Source organism: Pelodiscus sinensis, unplaced genomic scaffold, assembly GCF_049634645.1.
Source record: "Pelodiscus sinensis isolate JC-2024 unplaced genomic scaffold, ASM4963464v1 ctg131, whole genome shotgun sequence".
In the NCBI taxonomy this organism is placed as follows: Eukaryota; Metazoa; Chordata; order Testudines; family Trionychidae; genus Pelodiscus; species Pelodiscus sinensis.
Window position 1 is genome coordinate 16,150 of NW_027465961.1, and position 26,187 is coordinate 42,336.

Here is a 26,187-nt window from a genome sequence, read left to right on the forward strand (position 1 = left end):
TGCGGGCAGTGGGCGGGGCCGGCGCTGCCGCAGGAGCAGGTGCGGCCGGCGCGGAGGACGCTGATTGGGCGCGTGCCGCTGGAGGTGACGTCACGCCGAAGGGCCCGTGCCAGGGGCGGGGCTTGCGGGCCGGGCAGGGAGATGGCGCCGCGCGCTGCGCTCCTGCTGCCGCCGCTGCTGCTGCTCCTGCTGCCGCCGCTGCTGCTGCTCCTGCTGCCGGGCCCCGCCCGCCCCGAGCCCTGCAGCGCCTGTCGCGCGCTGGCCGCCCGCTTCCGCCAGGTGGGCGGGGCCTTGTGGGGCCCGTGGGAGGGGCGTTGTGAGGCGGGGCCTGTGGGAGGGGCCTTGCGGGGGGCGGGGCGGGGCCTGTGGGAGGAGCCTTGCGGGGGTAGGGGCGGGGCCTGTGGGAGGGGCCTTGCGGGGGTAGGGGCGGGGCCTGTGGGAGGGGCCTTGCGGGGGTAGGGGCGGGGCCTGTGGGAGGGGCCTTGCGGGGGTAGGGGCGGGGCCTGTGGGAGGGGCCTTGCGGGGGTAGGGGCGGGGCCTGTGGGAGGGGCCTTGCGGGGGGCGGGGCGGGGCCTGTGGGAGGAGCCTTGCGGGGGTAGGGGCGGGGCCTGTGGGAGGGGCCTTGCGGGGGGCGGGGCGGGGCCTGTGGGAGGGGCTTTGTGGGAGTGGGGGCGGGGTCGGGCCTGTGGGAGGGGCCTTGTGGGGGCGGGGCGGGGCCTGGCAGGGGCGGGGGCGGGGCTGGGCCCATGGCAGGGGGTTGCCCGGCCTCTCGCTGTGACCTTGCCTTGCCCAGGGCCTGGAGCGCACGGCGCGGGAAAGTTTCGGGGGCGGGAACACGGCCTGGGAGGAGGAGAAGCTGGCGAAATATGCCCACAGGTGAGCGGTGGACGTGAGCCTGGCGCCGCCCCGCCTGGGCTCTGGAGCATTGCTGTGGGGCCGGAGGGCGGGTTGGGGAGTATCAGAGGCCACGGGTGCACATGCATGCAGCCAGCCACGGCTCTGGGGCAGAGGCCCCATGCGGGCACCCACCCAGGGCAAGGGGCCAGCTCGGTCTGGCATGTCGTGGTGCTGCTCTGAGCCGTCATGGCCTGGAAGAATCCCAAGCACGGCTCCAGGCTGGGGACCAAATGGACGAGTAGCAGTTCGGCAGAAAAGGGCCTGGGGATCACAGAGGATGAGACGCTGGATATGAGTGTGACGGCGCGTCAGGGGCCCCCCACCCTGCACCCCATCCGCAGCGAGATGTGACGCAGCCAGCCAGTCGAGTAGAAGGTTCATTGGTTTCCCAGAGACACGGCGCAGCTTAGGGTCGCTGTTACCACAGGAGCCAGGGCAGCCTTATTCCTCTCGGAAAGAGGCTTGCAGGCCTGAACCCCTCTGTCCTGGACTTAGTCTGCTCTCCTCACGCTTTCCTCAGCCCCAGACTGACTCAGCCCCCCGCCCCCCCCAGCCACCTCCCTTCCTTTGTCTCTCCCTGCCTTATCTGCTCAGGCTGGGACTGGGTGTCTGGGCCAATCCATGTGCGGAGTGAATCATCCGGAATCAAACCACAGCCAGAGAGAGCGCTGGGTTACAAGACAGACAGTACCCCCACTACATCACAATGAGTCACCAGGGCGCCCTTGTAGCCAAGCAGGCTAATGGCATATTGGGGAGCATTAGGAGGAGCATTGCAGAGAAGTCATTATTCCCCTTTATTCGGCTTTGGGGAGGCCACGTCGAGTATTGCATCCAGGTCTGGGCCCCCACTATAGAAAGGCTGTGGACACATTGGAGAGGGTCCAGTGGAGGGCGACCAAAATGCCGAGGGGGCTGGAGTGCACGAGCTACGAGGAGAGGCTGAGGGAGTTGGGTTTGTTCAGTCTGCAGAAGAGAAGAGCGAGGGGGGATTTGAGAGCAGCCTCCAGTTCCCAGAGGAGGCTGGAGAGAGGCTGTTCTCAGTGGTGACGGATGCAGACCCAGGAGCAATGGGCTCAAGTTGCAGTGGGGGAGGTCTAGGTTGGACATTAGGAAAAACTATTTCCCTAGGCGGGTGGGAAGCGCTGGGCTGGGTTCCCTGGGGAGGGGGGAGTCTCCATCCCTTGAGGTGTTTAAGTCTCGGCTTGACAAAGCCCTGGCCGGGTTGATTTAGTTGGGATTGGTCCTGCCTAGAGCAGGGGGCTGGACTTGATGACCCCTGAGGGCTCTGCCAGCTCTAGGATTCTAGGATGCTGTGAGTCTGCAGCTCCTTCCCCCAGAACCCTTCCGTCCTCAGCCCCCTCCCGCCCCCCCTCCTGCACTCCCTCCCGCCCAGAGCCTCCATCCTCAGCCCCCTCCTACCCCCCCCGCCAGGACCCTCCATCCTCAGCCCCCTCCCACACCCCCTCCCGCCCAGAGCCTCCGTCCTCAGCCCCCTCCCGCCCCCCCTCCTGCACCCCCTCCCGCCCAGACCCTCCATCCTCAGCCCCCTCCCACACCCCCTCCCGCCCAGAGCCTCCGTCCTCAGCCCCCTCCCACACCCCCTCCCGCCCAGACCCTCCATCCTCAGCCCCCTCCCACACCCCCTCCCGCCCAGACCCTCCATCCTCAGCCCCCTCCTACCCCCCCCCGCCAGGACCCTCCGTCCTCAGCCCCCTCCCACACCCCCTCCCACCCAGAGCCTCCGTCCTCAGCCCCCTCCTACCCCCCCCGCCAGGACCCTCCGTCCTCAGCCCCCTCCCGCCCCCCCTCCTGCACTCCCTCCCGCCCAGACCCTCCATCCTCAGCCCCCTCCCACACCCCCTCCCACCCAGAGCCTCCGTCCTCAGCCCCCTCCCACACCCCCCCCGCCAGGACCCTCCGTCCTCAGCCCCCTCCCGCCCCCCCTCCTGCACTCCCTCCCGCCCAGACCCTCCATCCTCAGCCCCCTCCTACCCCCCCCGCCAGGACCCTCCATCCTCAGCCCCCTCCCACACCCCCTCCTGCACTCCCTCCCGCCCAGAGCCTCCATCCTCAGCCCCCTCCCACACCCCCTCCCGCCCAGAGCCTCCGTCCTCAGCCCCCTCCCGCCCCCCCCTGCTGCACCCCCTCCCGCCCAGACCCTCCATCCTCAGCCCCCTCCCACACCCCCTCCCGCCCAGAGCCTCCGTCCTCAGCCCCCTCCCACACCCCCTCCCGCCCAGACCCTCCATCCTCAGCCCCCTCCCACACCCCCTCCCGCCCAGACCCTCCGTCCTCAGCCCCCTCCCGCCCCCCCCCGCCAGGACCCTCCGTCCTCAGCCCCCTCCTGCACCCCCCTCCCACCCGGACCCTCCGTCCTCAGCCCCCTCCCACACCCCCTCCCGCCCAGACCCTCCATCCTCAGCCCCCTCCCACACCCCCTCCCGCCCAGACCCTCCATCCTCAGCCCCCTCCTACCCCCCCCGCCCAGACCCTCCATGCTCAGCCCCCTCCCGCACCCCCCTCCCACCCGGACCCTCCGTCCTCAGCCCCCTCCCTCTCCCCCGCCCGGACCCTCCATCCTCAGCCCCCTCCCATGCACCCCCTCTCTGGGAGTGTGGGGCAGTACCTGGGCCCTGCACCCCCATCTGCGGTCAGGTGTGGCCCTGCCAGCAAGTAGAACAGAAGGGTTATTTGTTGATCGAAACAGCATAGCGCCGACTTGTTACAGGAACCAGGAGCAGCCAGAACAATCCACCTTGGGGATAAGGGGGTTCCCGCCTGGCCCCCCACGCCTAGCAACTGGTCCCAGCCCTCTCAGCAGCCCCACCCCTCCTGTGTGCAGATTCCCGGTCAAAGGTGCTATCTGCTGTCACCTAGCCCTCAGGACATGAGAGACCCACATACCTCCACAGTGAGTCATGCCTGGCCTCCTCATCCAGATAGTGTTGCAGTGCCCAGGGAAACTGAGGCACACAGACACTCTGTCTCTCTCGGACAGGACAGTAGAATCACCTACACACAAGAAAGCAAACAGCGAATCCAGCGACAGAGGGAATACAGTGACTACAAGAGTGAATACAGCCCCCGCTGCGTCACACCCTCCTGCCCAGCATCTTCCTGCCCAGATCCTCCATCCTAGGCCTCCTCCTGCGCCCATCGAATCAGAGAGCACTAGAACTGGAAGGGACGGTGAGAGGTCGAGTCCAGGCCTCCCTCCCTGCCCCGCAGGGTCTAGAGCAGTGTTTCTCAGCCTTGTTTTATAAAGTACCCCCTTTTGAAACCAGTGTAAGTGCCCCCAGTCCCTACAGGTTTCAGACACACCCTTTTTTCCTACCATTGTGACACATTTGTTTAAACAACTTAACCCTAGCTGGGGGGGGTGGCGTGTTTGGGTGTGAGAAGTACAAAACTTCAAACATAGATCCCCTTTTCTCCAAGTTTCAGTTGTGTTGATGTCCCCCCCACTTCTCTCGAGCACCCCTAAGGGCCCTCGTCCCACTGGCTGAGAGACACTGGCCTAGCCCGTCCCTGCCAGGCGCCTGTCCAACTGCTCTTCAGTATCTCCAGAGATTCCACAACCCTCCTGGGCAATGTATCCCAGTGTTTGACCACCCTGACAGGCAGGAAGTTTTTCCTGATAGCCAACCTAAACCTCCCTGGCTGCAGTTTAAGCCCCTTGCTGCTTGGCCTGTCCTCAGAGGCCAAGGAGAACAGTTTGTCTCCCTCCTCCTTGTGACACCCCTTTAGATACTTGAAAAACTGCTCTCATGTCCCTTCTCAGCCTTCTTTCCAAACTACATAAGCCCCATTCCTTCAGCCTTGCCTCAGAACTCCTGTTCTCTAGAGCTTTCATCATTCTTGTTGCTCTTCTCTGGACCCTCTCCAATTTCTCCACATCTTTCTGAAATGAGGTGCCCAGAACTGGACACAAAACCCCAACGGAGGCCTAACCAGCGCAGAGCAGAGCAGAGCGGAAGAATGACTTCTCCTGTCTTGCTCACAACACGCCTGTTCATGCGCCCAGAACCATGTTTGCTTTCTTTGCAACAGCATCACATTGTTGACTCATATTTAGCGTGTGGTCCACTCTGACCCCTAGATCCCTTTCCTCAGGGCTCCTTCCTAGATAGTTGCTTCCCATTCTGTTGTGTGAGACTGATTGTTGCTTCCCAAGTGGAGCACTTTGCATTTGTCTTTATTAAACTTCATCCTGTTTATCTTAGACCATTTCTCCAGTTTGTCCAGATCATTTTGAATTATGTCCCTATCCTCCAAAGCAGTTGCAACCCCTCCCAGCTTGGTATCATCTGCAAACTTAATAAGCATAATCTCTATGTCAATATCTAAATCGTTGATGAAGATATTGAACAGAACCAGTCTCAGAACAGACCCCTGTGGAACCCCACTGGTTATACCTTTCCAGCAGGATTGTGAACCGTTAATAACTACTCTCTGAGAACGGTTATCCAGCCAGTTATACACCCACCTTATAGTAGCCCCAGCTAAGTTGTATTTGCCCTATTTATTAATGATAAGGTCATGCGGGACCGTATCAAATGCCTTACTAAAGTCTAGGTATACCACATCCACCACTTCTCCCTTATCCACAAGACTCGTTATCCTATCAAAGAAAGCTATCAGATTGGTTTGACATGATTTGTTCTTTACAAATCCATGCTGGCTGTTCCCTATCACCTTATTTTCTTCCAGGTGTTTGCAGATGAATTCTTTAATTACTTGCTCCATTATATTTCCTGGCACAGAAGTTAAACTGACTGGTCTGTAGTTTCCTGGGTTGTTCTAATTTCCCTATTTATAAATGGGCACTAGATTTGCCCTTTTCCAGTCTTCTGGAATCTCTCCTGACTTCCATGATTTTCCACAGATGATAGCTAAATACCCAGATACCTCCTCTGTCAGCTCCTTGAGTATTCTAGGATGCATTTCATCAGGCCCAGTTGACTTGCAGGCATCGAACTTTTCTAGGTGATTTTAACTTTTTTATTTTGTCTTCTAACCGTACCCCATTCCCACTAGTATTCACTGTGTTAGGCGTTCCTTCATCATCAGACTTCTCGGTGAAGACCGAACCAAAGACGCCATTGAGCATCTCTGTCATTTCCAAGTTTCCTGTTATTGTTCCTCCCTCCTCGCTGGACAGTGGGCCTACCCTGTCCTTGGTCTTCCTCCTGCTTCTAATGTATTTATAGAATGTCGTCTTGTTTCCCTTTGTGTCTCTAGCTAGATCGAGCTTGTTCTGTGCTTTGCCTTTCTCATCTTGCCCCTGATACTTGTGGTGGTGTTTGCTTATATTCATCCTTTGTAATTTGCTCTAGTTTCTTCTTTTTATGTGACTCCTTTTGATTTTTAGATCATGTAAGATCTGGTTAAGCCAAGGCGGTCTTTTGCCAGACTTTCTATCTTTCCTGCGCAGTGGAATAGTTTACTTTTGGGCCCTTAATAATGGGCCTTTTGAAAAACTGCCAACTCTGTTCTGTTGTTTTTCCTCTTAGTCTTGCTTCCCATGAGACCTTACCTACCAGTTCTCTGAGTTTGCTAAAATCGGCCTTCCTGAAATCCATTGTCTCTATTTTGCTGTTCTCCCTTCTACCTTCTTAGAATTGTGAACTCTATGATTTCATGATCACTTCCACCCAAGCTGCCTTCCGCTTTCAAATTCTCAACCAGCCCCTCCTTATTTGTTAAAATCAAATCTAGAACAGCTTCCCCCCGGTAGCTTTTGCAGCCTTCTGAAATAAGAAATTGTCTCCAGTGCAGCCCAAGAGCTTATTGGATAGTCTGTGCCTGGCCGTTTTAGTTTCCCAACATGTGTGTGATAGTTGAAGTCCCCCATCACCACCAAATCCTGCACTTTGGGTGATTTTGTGAGTTGTTTAGAAAAAGCCTCATCCACCTCTTCCGCCTGGGTAGACCCCGAGCATGACACCACCCTTGGTTTTTACCCCTTTAACCTAACCCAGAGACTCTCAACACCTCTGTCTCCTACGTCCATCTCCACCGCAGTCCATGTGCGTACATTTGCAGTATCAAAGGCAACTCCGCCCCCTTTTTTCCCTGCCTGTCCTTCCTGAGCAGCCTGTGCCCTTCTCTACCAATATCCCACCAGGTCTCTGTGTGTGTTTATTAGCACTTCCAGTTCTTCCTGCTTCTTCCCCACACTCCTTGCATTTGGATGCAGGCATCTAAGATCCTGACTTGATCCTGCCTCCCAGTTCTGTCTAGTCCCTCCTTTCTCTCTGCTGTTACAGCCCACGCTCCCTCCCATTTCCCACCCATCTCCCAGGACCCGTGTTCTCCACGTACCTTGGGCTTTGCTCACCTGTCCCCGTCAAATGTAATTCAAAGCCTCCTCAATAGGCTAGCCAGTCTGCATCCCAGTACGGCCTTCCTCTTCCCCGAGAGGTGAGCCCAGCCCTGCTTAGCAGCCCTTCCTGGAATAGCATCCCATGGTTGAGGAAGCCAAAGCCCCCTGGCGACACCATCTCCGCAGCCAGGCTTGCACCTCCAGGATGCACCTGTCTGCATGGGCCCTGACCTTCGACAGGACTGAGGAGAACCCCCCCGTGCTCCAGACTCCTTCACCCGCACGCCCAGAGCCTGGAGTCATGCTTGAGCCCTCAGTCTTGTCCGTGCGCACGTGGGGGAGCAGTCAGGGGGCCGGGTGTCCCTCGCCGCTGCCGCCGTAAACGTCTCGGCCACGGGCCCCCAGCAGGCAGCACCTCCCGAGATGACGTGTCAGCAACAGACGGGCGCCTCCGTCCCCTCAGAGAGAGTCTCCCCCCCCCCCCCCCACGTTTCCTCCTGGCAGTGGTGGCTGAAGCCCGCCCAGCCGTGGGGCACGAGGCGTCTCCTCCCCCGGGGGGGCGAGTCCTTGTCTCCCGCACCTAGAGCAGCGTGACGGTTGCCCAGTGCCGGGTGGCAGGGTTGGGAGCAGGGATTCTTGACCCTAGCCTGCTCCCCAGACCCTGCTCCCTCCCACTGAGCTCCGTGGGGCTGGAGCGCCAGGGGTCCCTGGTGCCCCGAGCTGTGGGGTGAGGTGAGTGACCAGTCCCTGCGTCTCCGCTGGGGGCCGTGGCTTCTCACTTGTTCCTAGTGCAAGCAGCTGGCAGGCCCCAGACCCTGTCACGCCGTGGCCTTAGGAGAAGGCCCAGCACCCCCGGTGTCTGCAGACGCATGGGAAACAGCCTCCGCTGCCACGGGAGAGGTGCTGGGGGACCGGTGGGCGGGCAGGCAGGGCAGGGGGAGGGTCCTGTGGGGCCCCGGGCTGACCCTCGCCCTGCCCTGCGCAGTGAGACGCGCCTGCTGGAGGTGCTGGAGAGCGTGTGCGACAAGTCGGACTTTGCGTGTCACCAGCTGCTGGAGCAGAGCGAGGAGCATGTGGAGAGCTGGTGGTTCCAGGGGTGAGTGCTTGGGCCAGGGCTCCCCTGCTGCCCCTCCTGGAGATGGGCCTGGCCCGGCAGCCAGGGGTGGGGCCCAAGGGGCTCTGCGGCCCAGCCATGCCAGTGAAGGGGCATGGGCAGAGGGCCTGCCCATAGCGGGGGGTAACGGGGCCTCTGCTGTGTCCCTCAGACAGCAGCAGCACCCTGACTTCTTCCAGTGGCTCTGCATGGACACCCTGAAGGTCTGCTGCCCACCTGGAGCCTATGGCCCCGACTGCCTGCGTGAGTCACCGGCCTGGCCTGCCAGGCGGCCCTGGGCGGGGGCTCCAGGGGGAGGGACAGGCTGTGCCCAGGCCCGTCAGTCAGCACGGCCCCTGTCCAGGCTGTTCCCCGCTCTGGCGTCCGAGGGCAGAAGGGGCCCCAGATAGGCTCCCCAAGGGCCCAGCTTTCCTGCCCATGGGGGTAGCTGCCACCATCCAGCGGAAGAACAAACGCCCTTGTCCTGAAAGCCAGGGAGCAGCATGTGAACTGCTTCCAGGGGCACCCTCCGCCCTTCCCCCAAGAGCTTGGCAAACCAGGAGCCAAGCTGCAGTCCCCTCCCCCGGGCACAGAATAAACTCCTGGCCGTCGGAAAGGCCAGTGTGACGAGCCGAGAGATACTGGGCAGAGCGGCTCGGTGAAACCAGGCAAAAGCCAGAGCACCGCCTCTCGCTGGGCACAGCCTAAAGCGCCGTGTCCGGGCGTCTGCCCAGGCTGCCCACGCGCCGCGCCCAGTGTTCCTTGCAGGCCTTGCTCCCCGCGCCTCGCTTCAGCCTCCACCAAGGGCCGGCAGGCAGCCCTTCCCACTGGCTCTCCTGGCTTGCTGCCAGCGCCCCCATGCCCCCCTCACGGCCTCCGTCTGCCTCCCTGCAGCATGTCCCGGGGGGCACCGGCAGCCCTGCAGCGGAAACGTCGGTGCGACGGCGAGGGGACGCGCTCGGGCACTGGCCTCTGCTGTGTGCAGCCCGGGCTACGGCGGGTCCTTCTGCTCCGAGTGCGCGGACGGCTACTACGAGGCCGCCAGGAACCAGAGCCACCTGGTATGTGCTGGTATGTAGTGCGCAGCCCGCGTCCTGGCCGCCGGGGGGCCTGCGCAGAGGGCCTGGGACGAGGGAATGGAGTGAGTCTGCCAAGAGCCCGCCACGCTCCCTCCCCAGCGCCTCTAGCGCCGTGGGCTGGCCTGGCAGAGGAGGGCCGGCCCTCTCCTGGGCCGGGAACTGGTCAGTGGACCGGAAACCCGGGGTGGGAGTCACGGGTCGGAGAGGTGGCTGGTGGCCCCAGGTCTGGCCTGGGACTAGCCCCACTCAGCATGTTCAGAAGTGGTCCGGAGAGGGGGGACCCAGCGAAGGGTGGCACCAGACTCAAGCTAGTGAAGAGCTCCAAGGGGTCTCAGAACTGGCGGCCCGTGAAAGGAAACGCAGGCCAGAGTCTGTGGGTGAGTGCAGAGCGCTGCCCGTTGGAACCCGGCGTCCCAGCACGCTCGCCGCGGAGCCTGCAGCCTGGGGGCTTCTGAACGCAGCCGCTCAGCAGCGCTACAGTGCTGGGAACCACTAGGGAACCTGAGACACAAGATCCGCTTGCCTCTGAGTGAGCCCTCGGCGCCCGCGTGGACAGTGCGGGCGTGGCTGCCTCGTCCCCAGAGCGCTCTGACGTTCGGAAAAGAGCAGCAAAACGGCGAGGGCTTTGGGCGTGTGAGGAGAGATTCATAAAACTGGCACTTTGCAGCCTGGGAGAGAGACGCCTCGGAGAGAGACGCCTGGGCGGGGGACTGGGAGGGAGACGCCTGGGCGGGGGACTGGGAGGGAGACGCCTGGGCGGGGGACTGGGAGGGAGACGCCCGGGCGGGGGGACTGGGAGGGAGACGCCCGGGCGGGGGATCTGGGCGAGAGACGCCCGGGCGGGGGACTGGGCGAGAGACGCCCGGGCGGGGACTGGGCGAGAGACGCCCGGGCGGGGGACTGGGCGAGAGACGCCCGGAGCGGGGGACTGGGAGGGAGACGCCCGGGCGGGGGACTGGGCGAGAGGACGCCCGGGCGGGGGACTGGGCGAGAGGCGCCCGGGCGGGGGACTGGGCGAGAGGCGCCCGGGCGGGGGACTGGGCGGGAGACGCCCGGGCGGGGACTGGGAGAGAGACGCCCGGGCGGGGGACTGGGAGGGAGACGCCCGGGCGGGGGACTGGGCGAGAGGCGCCCGGGCGGGGGGACTGGGCGGGAGACGCCCGGGCGGGGGGACTGGGCGAGAGATGCCCGGGCGGGGGGACTGGGCGAGAGATGCCCGGGCGGGGGGACTGGGCGAGAGATGCCCGGGCGGGGGGACTGGAGAGGGACGCCCGGGCGGGGGGACTGGGCGAGAGACGCCCGGGCGGGGGACTGGGAGAGGGACGCCCGGGCGGGGGACTGGGCGAGAGACGCCCGGGCGGGGGACTGGGCGAGAGACGCCCGGGCGGGGGACTGGGAGGGAGACGCCCGGGCGGGGGGACTGGGCGAGAGATGCCCGGGCGGGGGGGACTGGGAGAGGGACGCCCGGGCGGGGGGACTGGGCGAGAGACGCCCGGAGCGGGGGGACTGGGAGAGGGACGCCCGGGCGGGGGGACTGGGCGAGAGACGCCCGGGCGGGGGACTGGGCGAGAGACGCCCGGGCGGGGGACTGGGAGGGAGACGCCCGGGCGGGGGACTGGGCGAGAGGCGCCCGGGCGGGGGACTGGGCGGGAGGCGCCCGGGCGGGGGGACTGGGAGAGGGACGCCCGGAGCGGGGGACTGGGCGAGAGACGCCCGGGCGGGGGACTGGGCGAGAGACGCCCGGGCGGGGGACTGGGAGGGAGACGCCCGGGCGGGGGACTGGGCGGGAGACGCCCGGGGCGGGGGACTGGGCGGGGAGACGCCCGGGCGGGGGACTGGGCGGGAGACGCCCGGGCGGGGGACTGGGCGGGAGACGCCCGGGCGGGGGGACTGGGAGAGGGACGCCCGGGCGGGGGGACTGGGAGAGGGACGCCCGGGCGGGGGGGACTGGGAGAGGGACGCCGGGCGGGGGGACTGGGAGAGGGACGCCCGGGCGGGGGGACTGGGAGAGGGACGCCCGGGCGGGGGGACTGGGAGAGGGACGCCCGGGCGGGGGGACTGGGAGAGGGACGCCCGGGCGGGGGGGACTGGGAGAGGGACGCCCGGGCGGGGGGACTGGGAGAGGGACGCCCGGGCGGGGGGACTGGGAGAGGGACGCCCGGGCGGGGGGACTGGGAGAGGGACGCCCGGGGCGGGGGGACTGGGAGAGGGACGCCCGGGCGGGGGGACTGGGAGAGGGACGCCCGGGCGGGGGGACTGGGAGAGGGACGCCCGGGCGGGGGGACTGGGAGAGGGACGCCCGGGCGGGGGGACTGGGAGAGGGACGCCCGGTGCGGGGGGACTGGAGAGGGACGCCCGGGCGGGGGGACTGGGAGAGGGACGCCCGGGCGGGGGGACTGGGAGAGGGACGCCCGGGCGGGGGGACTGGGAGAGGGACGCCCGGGCGGGGGGACTGGGAGAGGGACGCCCGGGCGGGGGGGACTGGGAGAGGGACGCCCGGGCGGGGGGACTGGGAGAGGGACGCCCGGGCGGGGGACTGGGAGAGGGACGCCCGGGCGGGGGGACTGGGAGAGGGACGCCCCGGGCGGGGGACTGGGAGAGGGACGCCCGGGCGGGGGGACTGGGAGAGGGACGCCCGGGCGGGGGGACTGGGAGAGGGACGCCCGGGCGGGGGGACTGGGAGAGGGACGCCCGGGCGGGGGGACTGGGAGAGGGACGCCCGGGCGGGGGGACTGGGAGAGGGACGCCCGGGCGGGGGGACTGGGAGAGGGACGCCCGGGCGGGGGGACTGGGAGAGGGACGCCCGGGGCGGGGGGGACTGGGAGAGGGGCGCCCGGGCGGGGGGGACTGGGCGAGGGGCGCCCGGGCGGGGGGACTGGGCGAGGGACGCCCGGGCGGGGGGACTGGGAGAGGGGCGCCCGGGCGGGGGACTGGGCGAGGGGCGCCCGGGGACTGGGCGAGAGGCTCCCGGGCGGGGGACTGGGCGAGAGACGCCCGGGGACTGGCGAGAGACGCCCGGGCGGGGGACTGGGCGAGAGAACGTCTGGGCGGGGGACTGGGAGAGGTCTCGAAAGTCATGGCTGGGCTGTAGGAAGTATATGAGGAAGAGCTCCATACGCCTCCTACACAAGAACCCGAAGTTCACCCAATGAGATTAATGGGCAGTAGGTTTAAAACAAGCCAAAGGAAGTTTTTCTTCATGCGACACGCAGTCAACCTGTGGAACTCCTCGCCAGGGGAGGCTGTGAAGGCCAGGACATATAGCAGGGTTCACAGCGGGCTGGCTAGATTCACAGAGGACAGGTCCATCAATGGCTCGTAGCCAGGCTGGGCAGGGCTGGTGTCCCCGGGTGTGAGGCCTGGGCCATGCGGCCGGCTCAAGGGCCCGTCTCTCCTTTCTTGGCAGAGTGCTACCGGGCCTGCGGGCGCTGCTCGGGGCCAGAGGACTCCAGCTGCCTGCGCTGCAAGAGGGGCTGGGTGCTGCATGACCATCGGTGCATTGGTGAGACCGTGGGGCCGGGGCCAGCGGGGGCAGAACGTGACCGGGGAGGCCAGGCCCTGCCACCCCACAGCCCATGGGCCAGCCCTAGCTCTGAGCTCTGTCACCGGGCATCTAAACAGGAGAGGGGCCAATGGCACTTTTCCGAGCGGCTGGGGCAGAGGGAATGAGGCGGGTGTGGGCCTGGGCTGTGGGGCAGCTGTGGGGCCAGGCCATGGGCAGAGGATATGGGCAGCTGTGGGGCTGGGCCATGGGGTGGGGGAAGAGTGGCTGTGGGGCTGGGCCATGGGCAGAGGAGATGGGCAGCTGTGGGGCTGGGCCATGGGGTGGGGGAAGAGTGGCTGTGGGGCTGGGCCATGGGGCAGAGGAGATGGGTGGCTGTGGGGCTGGACAGTGGGCACAGGGGAGGGGCGGCTGTGGAGGGTGGGCCGTGGGCAGAGGGTATGAGGCTTCTGGGCAGCTGTGTAACTGGGCTGTGGGCAGAGGGCCTGGGCGGCTGTGGGGCTGGGCCGTGGATTGGGGCGGGGATGAGGCAGCTGTGGGGCTGGGCCGTGGAGTGGGGCGGGGATGAGGCAGCTGTGGGGCCGGGCTGTGGGGCGGGGTGGGGATGAGGCGGCTGTGGGGCCGGGCCGTGGGGCGGGGCGGGGATGAGGCGGCTGTGGGCCGGGCCGTGGGGCGGGGCGGGGATGAGGCGGCTGTGGGGCCGGGCCGTGGGGCGGGGCGGGGGATGAGGCGGCTGTGGGGCCGGGCCGTGGGGCGGGGCGGGGATGAGGCGGCTGTGGGGCCGGGCCGTGGGGCGGGGCGGAGATGAGGCGGCTGTGGGGCCGGGCCGTGGGGCGGGGCGGGGATGAGGCGGCTGTGGGGCCGGGCCGTGGGGCGGGGTGGAGATGAGGCGGGCTGTGGGGCCGGGGCGGGGATGAGCCGGGGCGGGGATGAGGCGGCTGTGGAGCCGGGCCGTGGGGCGGGGCGGAGATGAGGCGGCTGTGGGGCCGGGCCGTGGGGCGGGGCGGAGATGAGGCGGCTGTGGGCCGGGCCGTGGGGCGGGGCAGAGATGAGGCGGCTGTGGGGCCGGGCCGTGGGGCGGGGCGGAGATGAGGCGGCTGTGGGGCCGGGCCGTGGGGCGGGGCGGAGATGAGGCGGCTGTGGGGCCGGGCCGTGGGGCGGGGCAGGGATGAGGCGGCTGTGGGGCTGGGCCGTGGGGTGGGGCGGGGATGAGGCGGCTGTGGGGCCGGGCCGTGGAGGGGGGCGGGGATGAGGCGGCTGTGGGGCCGGGCCGTGGGGGGGGCGGGGATGAGGCGGCTGTGGGGCCGGGCCGTGGGGGGGGCGGGGATGAGGCGGCTGTGGGGCCGGGCTGTGGGGCAGCCGGCCGGGCTCTGACGAAGCTGCTGTCTTGCACAGACATAGACGAGTGTGGCACGGAGATGGCGCACTGCCGGGCCAACCAGTTCTGCGTCAACACGGAGGGGTCCTACGAGTGCCGAGGTCAGTGCCCCGGCGGGCGAGGGCGGCGCCGCTGGTGGGGAGGGGTCCTACGAGTGCCGAGGTCGGTGCCCCGGCGGGCGAGGGCGGCGCCGCTGGTGGGGAGGGGTCCTACGAGTGCCGAGGTCGGTGCCCCGGCGGAGCGAGGGCGGCGCCGCTGGTGGGGAGGGGTCCTACGAGTGCCGAGGTCAGTGCCCCGGCGGGCGAGGGCGGCGCCGCTGGTGGGGAGGGGTCCTACGAGTGCCGAGGTCAGTGCCCCGGCGGGCGAGGGCGGCGCCGCTGGTGGGGAGGGGTCCTACGAGTGCCGAGGTCAGTGCCCCGGCGGGCGAGGGCAGGCGCCGCTGGTGGGGAGGGGTCCTACGAGCGCCGAGGTCGGTACCCCGGCGGGCGAGGGCAGGCGCCGCTGGTGGGGAGGGGTCCTACGAGCGCCGAGGTCGGTTCCCCCGGCGGGGTGCGAGGGCAGGCGCCGCTGGTGGGGAGGGGTCCTACGAGTGCCGAGGTCGGTGCCCCCGGCGGGCTGAGGGCGGCGCCGCTGGTGGGGAGGGGTCCCACGAGCGCCGAGGTCGGTGCCCCGGCGGGCGAGGGCGGCGCCGCTGGTGGGGGGGGGTCCCACGAGCGCCGAGGCCGGTGCCCCGGCGGGCGAGGGCGGCGCCGCTGGTGGGGAGGGGTCCCACCGAGCGCCGAGGTCGGTGCCCCGGCGGGCGAGGGCGGCGCCGCTGGTGGGGGGGGGGTCCCACGAGCGCCGAGGCCGGTGCCCCCGGCGGGCGAGGGCGGCGCCGCTGGTGGGGAGGGGGTCCTACGAGTGCCGAGGTCGGTGCCCCGGCGGGCGAGGGCGGCGCCGCTGGTGGGGGGGGGGTCCCGCTCCGAGCTGCGCCCTCCCCGGCCCGTGGCGGCAGGTGGAGCACTCACGCTGGGCGCCCCCTGGCTGGGCCCTCACGCCCCTCTCTGCCCCCAGACTGTGCCAAGGCTCTGCGTGGGCTGCATGGGCGCCGGGCCTGCCCGCTGCAAGAAGTGCAACAAGGGCTACCAGCGGGATGGAGCCAAGTGCCTGGGTGAGTGGCATGCCTCTGCCCTTCCCCCCCGCGGGCTGTAACCCCCCTCCCCCGCCCCCCCGCCGGCTGTAACCCCCCTTTCCCGCCCCCCGCCCCCTGTAACCCCCTCTCCCGCCCCCCTGTAACCCCCCTCTCCCGCCCCCCCCGCCGGCTGTAACCCCCCTCCCCCGCCCCCTGTAACCGCCTTCTCCCGCCCCCCCCCGCCGGCTGTAACCCCCCTCTCTCACCCCCTGTAACCCCCCTCTTCCGCCCTCCCCGCCGGCTGTAACCCCCCTCTCCCGCCCCCTGTAACCTCCTCTCCCGCCCCCTGCCGGCTGTAACCCCCCCTCTCCCACCGCCCGCTGGCTGTAATCCCCCTCTCCCACCCCCCGCCGGCTGTAACCCCCCCTCTCCCGCCCCCTGCCGGCTGTAACCCCCCTCTCCCGCCCCCCATAGTTTAACCCCCCTGCTGTAACCCACTTCCCACACCCCAGCTGTAACCTACCTCTCCTGCCCCCACCAGCTGTAATCTATCCCCCTCCCGCTGGCTCTAATCTCCCCCCCCCCCCCCGCAGATGTGGACGAATGTGCGAGCGCGCCAGAGCCCGTCTGCACCGGGCCCCAGGAGGTCTGCGAGAACACGGATGGAAGCTACCGGTGCGTGTGTGCGGAGGGCCATGTCCGCAAGGATGGGAGTGCGTGGAGGACAAACCCCCGGGTAAGACTCCATAGGGACCCCCCAGCCAAGGCTGGCTCCTCCCTCTCCATGGGCCTGGGGAGTCACAGCCCTGGGGCTGTGTGGAAGTGGGGGAGGGTGGTGCACGTGACACAGTGCGTTGTGCCTGGCGCCGCCGTGCGCCAGGGGAGCGACCCAGCACTGGTGCCCGCTGCATGGAGGCACCGCACGGCCACTGCTGCAGTGTCAGTCCCTGCCTGGGGGCTGTGCCGGGGCGCTGGGGACCCCACCGGCAGCGTCTGGAGCACGAGGGGCCTCGGGACCGGGACTGGCTCAGGGAAGAGGGGACACAGGAAGTGTGCGCGGGGGAGGGGCAGTGTGGGGCTGGAGCCATGAGGGAGACAGACTGAGGTTGCTGGGGCTCCTGGGCCCTAACCCGAGTCCTGTAATCGCCCCACGTCTGCGCTGGGCTGTACCCGGGAGGGGCAGTAAGCCCTGTTCTGCTGCTCGGGGTCAGGATCGCGGGGACCGACTGCGTCTCAGCCACCCCCACATGGAAGCCGGGGGGAGGGGCAGCCCGTGCAGGGGCAGCGCGTGGCGCTCCGGCGAGCCGAGGGGCTGAGCGAAATGCTGCACGCCTGCCAGGAGCAAGCGGCTCAGCCGCCGGGGGGCCCTCGAGGGCCCAACGGCTGCGACTCCCCGACTCTCTGCCTGGCTCTCGGTGGCTGAGGGGAGGGAGGTCCCGTGCCGGAGCCATTCGTGTCGGTGACAGTCCCCGTCCGAGGAGGTTTCGGTAGCCGGTCCCTGGGCCCACGTGGCATTCACCAAGACTTCGGAGGGAACTCAACAGTGACCTGCGGAACTCCCAGCTGCAGCTTGGAACCGGCTTCCAGACCAGCTTCTGCGCCTCCGGCCTGGCCGCCAGCCTTTCGAAGAGGCCCCGGAGGTGCCCCGGGCTATTGCAGGCTGCTAGCCTGCCCCAAGTGCTAGGCCCCTTGAAACTCCGGGGAAGAGCAAAACTGGCCCCTGAGACGGTGCCATTCGGTGCTGAGGAGGCCGCGTGGCTTGTGTAAAGGGAAACCCTGCCTCACCAGCCTCCCACAGCCCTGTGGCACCGAGCGCGTGGCCAGCTTGCCGGGTGCAGAGAGGGGGCTGGAGGCCCCACGGGCTCTGTCCTGGGACCAGCCCCGTCTGCTGCATATTGGAGAGCAGGAGAGTGGGGCAGGAGCTGCGCCGGTCACGGCTAGGACCATCACGCTTGGCATGAAGCGCCCTCGTCTCCCAGCGCAGTGCCGCGGGGGTTCGGCTGTGCCCAGGCAACGGGGGCGCTTCTCATCCGCGGGAAGGGGGCCGCAGCAGGGACAGCGACCCCAGTGAGTAGGGGCAGCAAGCACGTAGCCCTGCCACTCCGCCGGGCAGCCGCTGGGTAGCGTGTGTCCTGCCCTGCCCTGGGCTAGACCGGGGGAACAGCTGCTGGATGCACCCACCCACTGCCCTCATGCCCCAGCCCCCACACGGCAGCACCCCCCACGGCCCGGACTCCTTCCCCTCCGCCCCTCGGTGCCCCGCCCGAACCCACGGCCCGGACTCCTTCCCCTCGGCCCCCCGCCCGAACCCACGGCCCGGACTCTTCCCCTCTGCCCCTCGGTGCCCCGCCCGAACCCACGGCCCGGACTCCTTCCCCTCCGCCCCTCGGTGCCCCGCCCGAACCCACGGCCCGGACTCCTTCCCCTCCGCCCCTCGGTGCCCCGCCCGAACCCACGGCCCGGACTCCTTCCCCTCCGCCCCTCGGTGCCCCGCCCGAACCCACGGCCCCGGACTCCTTCCCCTCCGCCCCTCGGTGCCCCGCCCGAACCCACGGCCTGGACTCCTTCCCCTCCGCCCCTCGGTGCCCCGCCCGAACCCACGGCCCGGACTCCTTCCCCTCCGCCCCTCGGTGCCCCGCCCGAACCCACGGCCCGGACTCCTTCCCCTCCTCCCCTCGGTGCCCCCGCCCGAACCCACGGCCTGGACTCCTTCCCCTCCGCCCCTCGGTGCCCCGCCCGAACCCACGCCTGGACTCCTTCCCCTCCGCCCCTCGGTGCCCCGCCCGAACCCACGGCCCGGACTCCTTCCCTCCGCCCCTCGGTGCCCCGCCCGAACCCACGGCCTGGACTCCTTCCCCTCCGCCCCTCGGTGCCCCGCCCGAACCCACGGCCTGGACTCCTTCCCCTCCGCCCTCGGCCCCCCGCCCGAACCACGGCCCGGACTCCTTCCCCTCCGCCCCTCGGTGCCCCGCCCGAACCCACGGCCCGGACTCCTTCCCCTCTGCCCCTCGGTGCCCCGCCCGAACCCACGGCCTGGACTCCTTCCCCTCCGCCCCTCGGTGCCCCGCCCGAACCCACGGCCCGGACTCCTTCCCCTCCGCCCCTCGGTGCCCCGCCCGAACCCACGGCCCGGACTCCTTCCCCTCCGCCCCTCGGTGCCCCGCCCGAACCCACGGCCCGGACTCCTTCCCCTCCGCCCCTCGGTGCCCCGCCCGAACCCACGGCCTGGACTCCTTCCCCTCCGCCCCTCGGTGCCCCGCCCGAACCCACGGCCCGGACTCCTTCCCCTCCGCCCCTCGGTGCCCCGCCCGAAACCCACGGCCCGGACTCCTTCCCCTCCGCCCCTCGGCCCCCCGCCCGAACCCACGGCCCGGACTCCTTCCCCTCCGCCCCTCGGCGCCCCGCCCGAACCCACGGCCCGGACTCCTTCCCCTCCGCCCCTCGGTGCCCCGCCCGAACCCACGGCCTGGACTCCTTCCCCTCCGCCCCTCGGTGCCCCGCCCGAACCCACGGCCCGGACTCCTTCCCCTCCGCCCCTCGGTGCCCCGCCCGAACCCACGGCCTGGACTCCTTCCCCTCCGCCCCTCGGTGCCCCGCCCGAACCCACGGCCTGGACTCCTTCCCCTCCGCCCCTCGGTGCCCCGCCCGAACCCACGGCCCGGACTCCTTCCCCTCCGCCCCTCGGTGCCCCGCCCGAACCCACGGCCCGGACTCCTTCCCCTCCTCCCCTCGGTGCCCCGCCCGAACCCACGGCCTGGACTCCTTCCCCTCCGCCCCTCGGTGCCCCGCCCGAACCCACGGCCTGGACTCCTTCCCCTCCGCCCCTCGGCCCCCCGCCCAAACCCACGGCCCGGACTCCTTCCCCTCCGCCCCTCGGTGCCCCGCCCAAACCCACGGCCTGGACTCCATTCCCTCCGCCCTCGGCCCCCCGCCCGAACCCACGGCCCGGACTCCTTCCCCTCCTCCCCTCGGCCCCCCGCCCTGAAGAACGCCAGCAAGGACAGGTAAATCTTCCAGTCCAGCATGTTCGTAAAGCATCTGGAGAAGGGGGTCTCAGGGAGGTGACACCAGGCTGCCGGAGGTAGCTGAGTCCGCTCAGGCTGGGGAGAGCTTCAGAAGGGTTTCTCCAAACTGCATGATGGCAACAGCATGGGCCAGGCGTTGTAATGGTGACAAATGCCAAGTCCTGTGCACTGGAGCCAGTCGCCCCAGCTACACACACAAACCGTGGGCTCTAAATGAACTCGGCGCTGGAGAGTTCTCTGCAGCTGCAGCAGTCAGCAAAGCAGCCAGCCGGTTGGGCAGTGGGCGGGACAGCGAAGCTGTGATGGCGCGTTGGGGGTTCCCCGTCCCCTGCACCCCGAAATGGCACAAACAGACTGTACCAGCCAGTGGAATTGAGGGTGGTTTATTGCTCCTCCAGCACAGCGCAGCACAGATGTAATCTGGTTACAGGAACTGGGCTAGGATGCCTCAGGCCCCCTTGAGATGGGGGAGACTGGGCCCCTAAAACTCCAGCTCCTCTCCCTAGGCTGTCTCATCCATCCTCCCAGACAGCCACCAACCAACTAACTAAATTCCCTTGCAGCCCTGCCCCCGCAGTCAGGGCCGCATTCCACCTTCCTTTGTTCCTCTCCATGGGGGGTGTCTGGCCCCTGGCTCAACCAGTTTGGCCTTACCTCTGCCTAGCGAGGTTTTCCCTGCTGGGTCTTGCTCCAGACAGCAGGGGTCACCACAGCCCAGCAAGTACCCCCACTACGTCACAGTTCTCCCCCCTCCGAGAGCGAACTGAGCAGGGTCACTCCGCTCGTGACCTAGGGAAGTTCGGGTCCTCTGCGTGGGAACCCGCCCCGGGGACATGGGTGCTCCCCTTGACTCGGGCCGGCCGTGGCGAGGCCCCACATGAGCTGGCTTCCCTCTGTCCACTCGCCGCCCCGCTCCAGGGCGACTGGCGCAGGCCTGTCCTCGGGGGTCACACCCACCCTTCCACTGGCCTTGATCTCTGGCCGGGGTCTCTCGGGCCGGGGCCATGAGCCCAGCGAGCCTTCTCTGGACAACCAGGGCGGCTTCCACCCCCGAAGCTCCATCCAGGGAGGTCTTCCCCTCCCATAACTCAGCCAGCCCAGAGGGTCTATCTGGGGTAGAGACCCCCAAGCCGCTTTCCTCCTGTCTTGGGCCTTCCCGCCCCTCTGGCAGGAGTCACAGGACCGGCAGTACCGCTGCACGGCTGTAAAGATTCCCGGCCAATAGAAGTGCTGGAGCAGCCTCAGCCGGATGCTCCGGATCCCCCGGTGGCCCCCAACGGGGACATCGTGGGCCAAATACAGCAGCTTGAGGCGATACTTTCGGGGGACGACCAGCTGCCGCTGGACCCCCCATGCCCTCGCCTTCCTGGGGGGGAGCCACTCACGGAACAGGAGCCCACGCTCCCGCAGGAATCTCTCCTGGCCACCTCTCCCCCGGGGCTGAGCTGCATGGAGGCCAGCCTGGTCCCGCAGCCTCTGCAAGGAGGGGTCTGCCTGCACCTCAGCCTGGAATTCAGCTGCTGAGGCAGGGATCGGGACCTGTCCCCCACCTCTGCCTAGGTCCGGAGTCCCAGCCTGGCTGGACCCCGTGTCCACTGGGATGGGACCCTGAGGACGCTGCCAGGAGTCCTTCCCTGGACCCACGTTGTCAGCCCCCCGCTGGCTCTGGCTCCGGGTAGTGACTAGAGCCCGCTGGGATTCATGGGGCCACTCCTCTAGGTCATTCCCCCATCAGCACCTCGGTGGGCAAGTGCGGGTGCACCCCCACTTCCTTGAGGCCTTCCTTCGCCCCCCATTTCAGATGCACCCTGGCTGCAGGCACCTTAAACGGGGACCCGTCTATGCCCTTCAGGGTCAGCTGCGCGTGGGGTAGTATCCGCTCCGGGGCCACTATGTCGGATCGGGCCAGAGTCACCTCCGCCCCCGTGTCCCAGAAGCCCGTCACCTTCCTACCATCCACCTCCAGGGGTATGAGGCACTCGCTCCGCAGGGGCCGTCCTGCCCCCACCCGGTACACGGAGAAATCCGCCTCCTGAGAATCAGACCTCCCAGGGGAGGTGCACAGAGCATCCTTCCCCTCTCTCTGAGCTGAGGTTTGCCTGCCAGCCCCTGCCTCTGGGGCAGCCTGCCCTTCCTCCCGCCCCAGCCAGTTAACCCTGGAAAGTCCCCGGTCCTGGGACCTGGTGCACTGAGCCCTCTTGTGGCCTTTTTGCCCACAGCGATGGCAAGTTAGGCTTTGGGCTGTCTCTGTCCAGGCCCTGGCTGGTTCTCTGGGGCGCAGACGACCTGTTCCTTGGTCTCGCCCCGTAGTTGACTCCCTCCGTCGCTCAGCCGAGATCCGGTCTCTGCGCGGTTCCCTCTCTCTCCGGGACTCCCGTTCACACCCGGACCGGCTCTCCGTGAACTCATCCGCCAGCCTCCCGGCCTCCTGGGGGTTCTCTGGTCTCCGGTCCTTGAGCCAAAGCCTCAGTTTGGGAGGGCACGCTTCATAGAACTGCTCCATCATGACCAGCTTGAGCAGCTCCTCTGCGGTCTGGGCTCCGACTCCAGACACCCACTTGCGGCCGTATTGCGCCAGGCGGGAGGCCAGGTCCACATAGGTCTCCCGTGGCCCTTTCTGTACCCCCCGGAACTTCTTCCTGTACATCTCGGGGGTCAGCCCGAACTTGTGCAGCAGGGCCTCCTTGACTCGGTTGTAATCCCCTGGCTGTAGGTCCTCCAGCTGACTGAGCACTCCGGCCGCCTCCTGGTTCAGTGCGGGGATGAGCTCCTGCAGCCAGTCAGCTGGGGGGACCCGTTGCAGTCCACAGGCCCTCTCAAAGGCACTGAGGAACCCGTCTATGTCACCCATGTCCTTCAGTTGGGCCACCATGAGCCTCTCCAAGTGTCTGGCAGTCCTGGGACCCTGGGGCCCATCCGCACTTGGCGCAGCCAGTGCCCCACCGGTTCTCCGCTCTGCCATGGCCAGCTCATGCTGCCACTGCCTCTCTCGGTCCTGGCGCTCCTTCTCTCGGTCCTGGCGCTCCCTCTCTCGGTCCTGGCGGTCCTTCTCTCGGTCCTCTACTTCCAATTCCCTGATCCGCAGCTGGATCTCCAGCCGCCGCAGCTCCGCTGGGCTGGCCCCTGCCCTAGATGGGCTACGGCTTGCAGGCCTCCCGGGAGACGCTGTCTCATCTCTCCGTTGGGTTCCAGCGCTCCTCCCCCTCTCGGAGCCTGACACACTCTCAGGGGGGGTCTGGCTGCTTCCCCTGGGGACAAGATCCTGGCCCTGTGGCTGGTCATTATCTTCCAGCTGGGTAATCAGCTGGGCCTTGGTTGCTTTCCGCACAGGCAAGCCTCTTTCTCTGCACAGCCCCACCAGCTCTGCCTTCAAGAGTCGGGCGTAGGCCATCTGCCCGCTGGGCCCCTCGGTGCAGACTCACCAGTCTAGTGCTGCAGCGCCCCACGATTCCCAGGAACCGCTTCGCTCTGTCTCCAGTACGCCTGGCTCCAGGGCTCTTGCTTCTACTGCGCCTTGTCGCTTGCCGCTGGGAGCTTCATCCACGGGGTGCAGTGCATCCCACCCCTGACACCAGTGTGACGGCCCGTTGGGGGTTCCCCGTCTCCTGCACCCCGAAATGGCACAAACAGACTGTACCAGCCAGTGGAATTGAGGGTGGTTTATTGCTCCTCCAGCACAGCGCAGCACAGATGTAATCTGGTTACAGGAACTGGGCTAGGATGCCTCAGGCCCCCTTGAGATGGGGGAGACTGGGCCCCTAAAACTCCAGCTCCTCTCCCTAGGCTGTCTCATCCATCCTCCCAGACAGCCACCAACCAACTAACCCACTTCCCTTGCAGCCCTGCCCCCCCAGTCAGGGCAGCATTCCACCTTCCTTTGTTCCTCTCCATGGGGGGTGTCTGGCCCCTGGCTCAACAAGTTTGGCCTTACCTCTGCCTAGCGAGGTTTTCCCTGCTGGGTCTTGCTCCAGACAGCAGGGGTCACCACAGCCCAGCAAGTACCCCCACTACGTCACAGAAGCATCAGACAATATCCTGCAGGCCCGTGTAAACCCACGGGACGTGCACAGCGTGAACGCTGCATCCAGATGTGGTCTCCTCGTCTCAAAAGGTGTCTTGGCCCTGGCAAAGGGTTTGCAACGGCTGCCCTACGAGGGGAGACTAATAAGACCGGGAGTTTTCAGCGTGGAATAGAGAAGATGAAGAAGGGGGGGGGGTATGATAGACGCCTGTCATAGAGGTGACTGTTATGGGCAAGGTAAATAAGGAAGTGATGTTTACTCATCACATAGGAAGTAGGGGTCACCCAATGAAATCAATAGGCAGCAGGTTTCAAACAAAACGAGGTACTTCACCACACAGTGCAGTTAACCTGTGGAACTCCCTGCCAGAGGGTATTGTGAAGGCCAAGACTATAGCAGGGTTCAAAAAAGATCTAGATGGATTCATGGAGGACAGGTCCGTCAATGGCTATTAGCCAGGCTGGTGTCCCTGGGGTCTGCGTGTCAGAGGCTGGGGAGGGGCGGCGGGTGGGATCACATGAGGATTCCCTCCCTTGGGGGCAGACAGGGCCCTGGGCTGGACGGGCACCGTGGTCTGGCCAGCCGTGGCCCTTACGGGGTTCCAGCCTGGGCGTTACCGTTGTGCTTGGCTCCCTCGCAGACACGCCAGCCAAGGGCTTTTTCGAGGAGGTGACGGAGGACGAGGTGGTGGTGCTGCAGCAGATGTTCTTTGGCGTGGTGATCTGCGCGCTGGCCACGCTGGCTGCCAAGGGCGACATGGTCTTCACCGCCATCTTCATCGGCGCCGTGGCAGCCATGGCCGGCTACTGGCTCTCGGAGCGCAGCGACCGCGTGCTTGACGGCTTCATGAAGGGCAGATAGTTCTGGGCCCCTGGCGCCAGGGCGCCCCAGGACTGGGGCTGAGAGCCCGGAGGGGCGGGCCTGGCACTCCTGGCCAGGGAAGCAGAAGAGTCGCTTTCCCCTTGGAGCTGCTTTGTCCTTTTGGGCACCGCGAGCGGCATCCGAAAGGGCCGACCCGCCTCCGAGCGCTTCACGCTCTGCATGTGCCCCAGGAGCCGCGCTGGCGGGGAGGGGACTGGCTTTGCAGGGGCTTCCCTGGGCCTGCCCCCTCCTGCCTGGCAGCCCAGGCCAGCCCCTTCTCTGCCAGGTTTGCTCCCCTTGCAGAGCTGCCTTTCTGGGAGTGGGTGCAGGGAGCTCCAGCCAGCTGCAAGGCCGGGGTGTGGCAAGAGCCTTGCCGTGGGCGTGCTCAGGGCTGGGCAGTGCCCCCGGCCGTGTCCCAGCAGGGCCAGCCAGGGAGAGCGGAGGGGAAGGGGGTGGCTCTGCTGGCCTGTGCGCCCCTGTGACAGCAGCCTGCCGGGTCGCCCTCTGGCGGGGCAGGGCTGAGAAACGGGGCTGGCTGGACCCGGGCCGGCTCAGGCTTCTTTGGTGGCGAGGTGACGGGGCAGGTGGGACCGAGACGAGTGTCCTGTCCCGCCGGCCATGTTCCGGCTGCGCAGAGCCGCCCGGCGGGGTCCCGGCTGTTCCTGCCTGGAGGAGCCAGGGCGGGTGGCGCCTGGGGGAGCTCTCCGGGTGGCTGCGGGGCAGGGGCCGAGGCCCAGGCTGGGGCACTGGGATGTGGCTCGAAGGTGGCAGCGCCTCCTGCAGCGCGGCCGAGGGAGGGGTCTGCTGCCAGCGGAGGGCTGGGCCTGGCTCTGCTGCTCACAGTTGGTACGTCGGGTTACGAAGGGCTTGTTTCTCAAGGGCGGGCTGGCGGGCGGGAGCCGCGGGGGCCGGGCAGGGGAGCAGCAGCAAAGCGCTGACAATGCCTGGGGGGCCACCCACAGCCGGGGAGCCTGGCGGGGGACGCTCAGGCCAGCCTGGGAGCCGGGCACGGGCAGGGGACTCGCGGCGGGTCCCTCCCCGCGGGCAGGGGGACAGGAAGGGCCCGGCGGGGAGGGACCCTCCATCCCTCGGCCCTCGCCCCAGGAGCAGCGGGGCCATGCACTGAGCCCGGAGGCCCGTGACACCGGGGTGCGATTCGCTCCCCTCCCCAGGCTGCTCTCAGCCGCCCCCCCCCCCACGCCGACAACCCGCCCACTGGCGCCAACCCGGCCAGCGCCGGGCTGGGACCCGAGCGACAGGCTGCCCTGGCCTGGGGCTGCCCTCTGGGACTGGGGGGGGCTGGGTTATAACCTCTCCTCTGTGTGAGGGGGGCACAGGGAGCACTGGGGTGTCCGAGGGGAGGTGGGGGATGGGTTAGAACCTCTCCCCTGTGTGAGGGGGGATGGGGGGCACAGGGAGCACTGGGGTGTGTGAGGGGAGGGGGGATGGGTTAGAACCTCTCCCCTGTGTGAGGGGGGATGGGGGGGCACAGGGGGTACTGGGGTGTGAGGGGATCTGTTGGGGGGGAGCTGACGCGCTCGGGGGGGTGGCGGGTGCCGTTCAGCGGGACCCCAGGCTTGGGCTGCCGCCCTGGGGCTGAGGCGGTCGCAGGGGGCCCTGCTGCAGAGGGAGGGTGGGTGCGCGGGGGGCCAGGGTCCCGGCCATGCGGTGCTGGGGGGGCTGGAGGGGCGGGTGTGTCCCCGGCTCTAGCGGGGTGGTACAAGCGCCGGGCCGGGCTCCTTGCAGCCCCGCTCAGCTGGGGCCAGGCCCGGGGGCCCCGTCGGGCTGGGGCGGCTCGGTGCGCTTGGAGCCGTGCCCCGGGCGCTGTGCCCGGCTGCTGGGGGCGGCCAGCGGTGGGCCCAGGCCGGGACGGTGCTGCCCCGCGCCAGCG

At 67.8% G+C, this 26,187-nt stretch overlaps 1 protein-coding gene across 1 annotated transcript; it reads left to right on the forward strand.

Annotated features, from left to right (window-relative positions):
* The first annotated feature begins 141 nt into the window (after nucleotides 1-141).
* CRELD1 (CRELD disulfide isomerase 1) lies at nucleotides 142-25,661 on the forward strand. Its single transcript, XM_075917364.1, is given in 14 exon segments — nucleotides 142-279; nucleotides 794-876; nucleotides 8,211-8,321; nucleotides 8,491-8,582; nucleotides 9,213-9,248; nucleotides 9,251-9,294; nucleotides 9,296-9,389; nucleotides 12,804-12,899; nucleotides 14,295-14,378; nucleotides 15,331-15,344; nucleotides 15,346-15,427; nucleotides 15,982-16,098; nucleotides 16,101-16,124; nucleotides 24,076-25,661. Coding segments are annotated over 14 exon segments (1,236 nt in total). The 3' UTR covers nucleotides 24,297-25,661.
* Nucleotides 25,662-26,187: the final 526 nt, after the last annotated feature.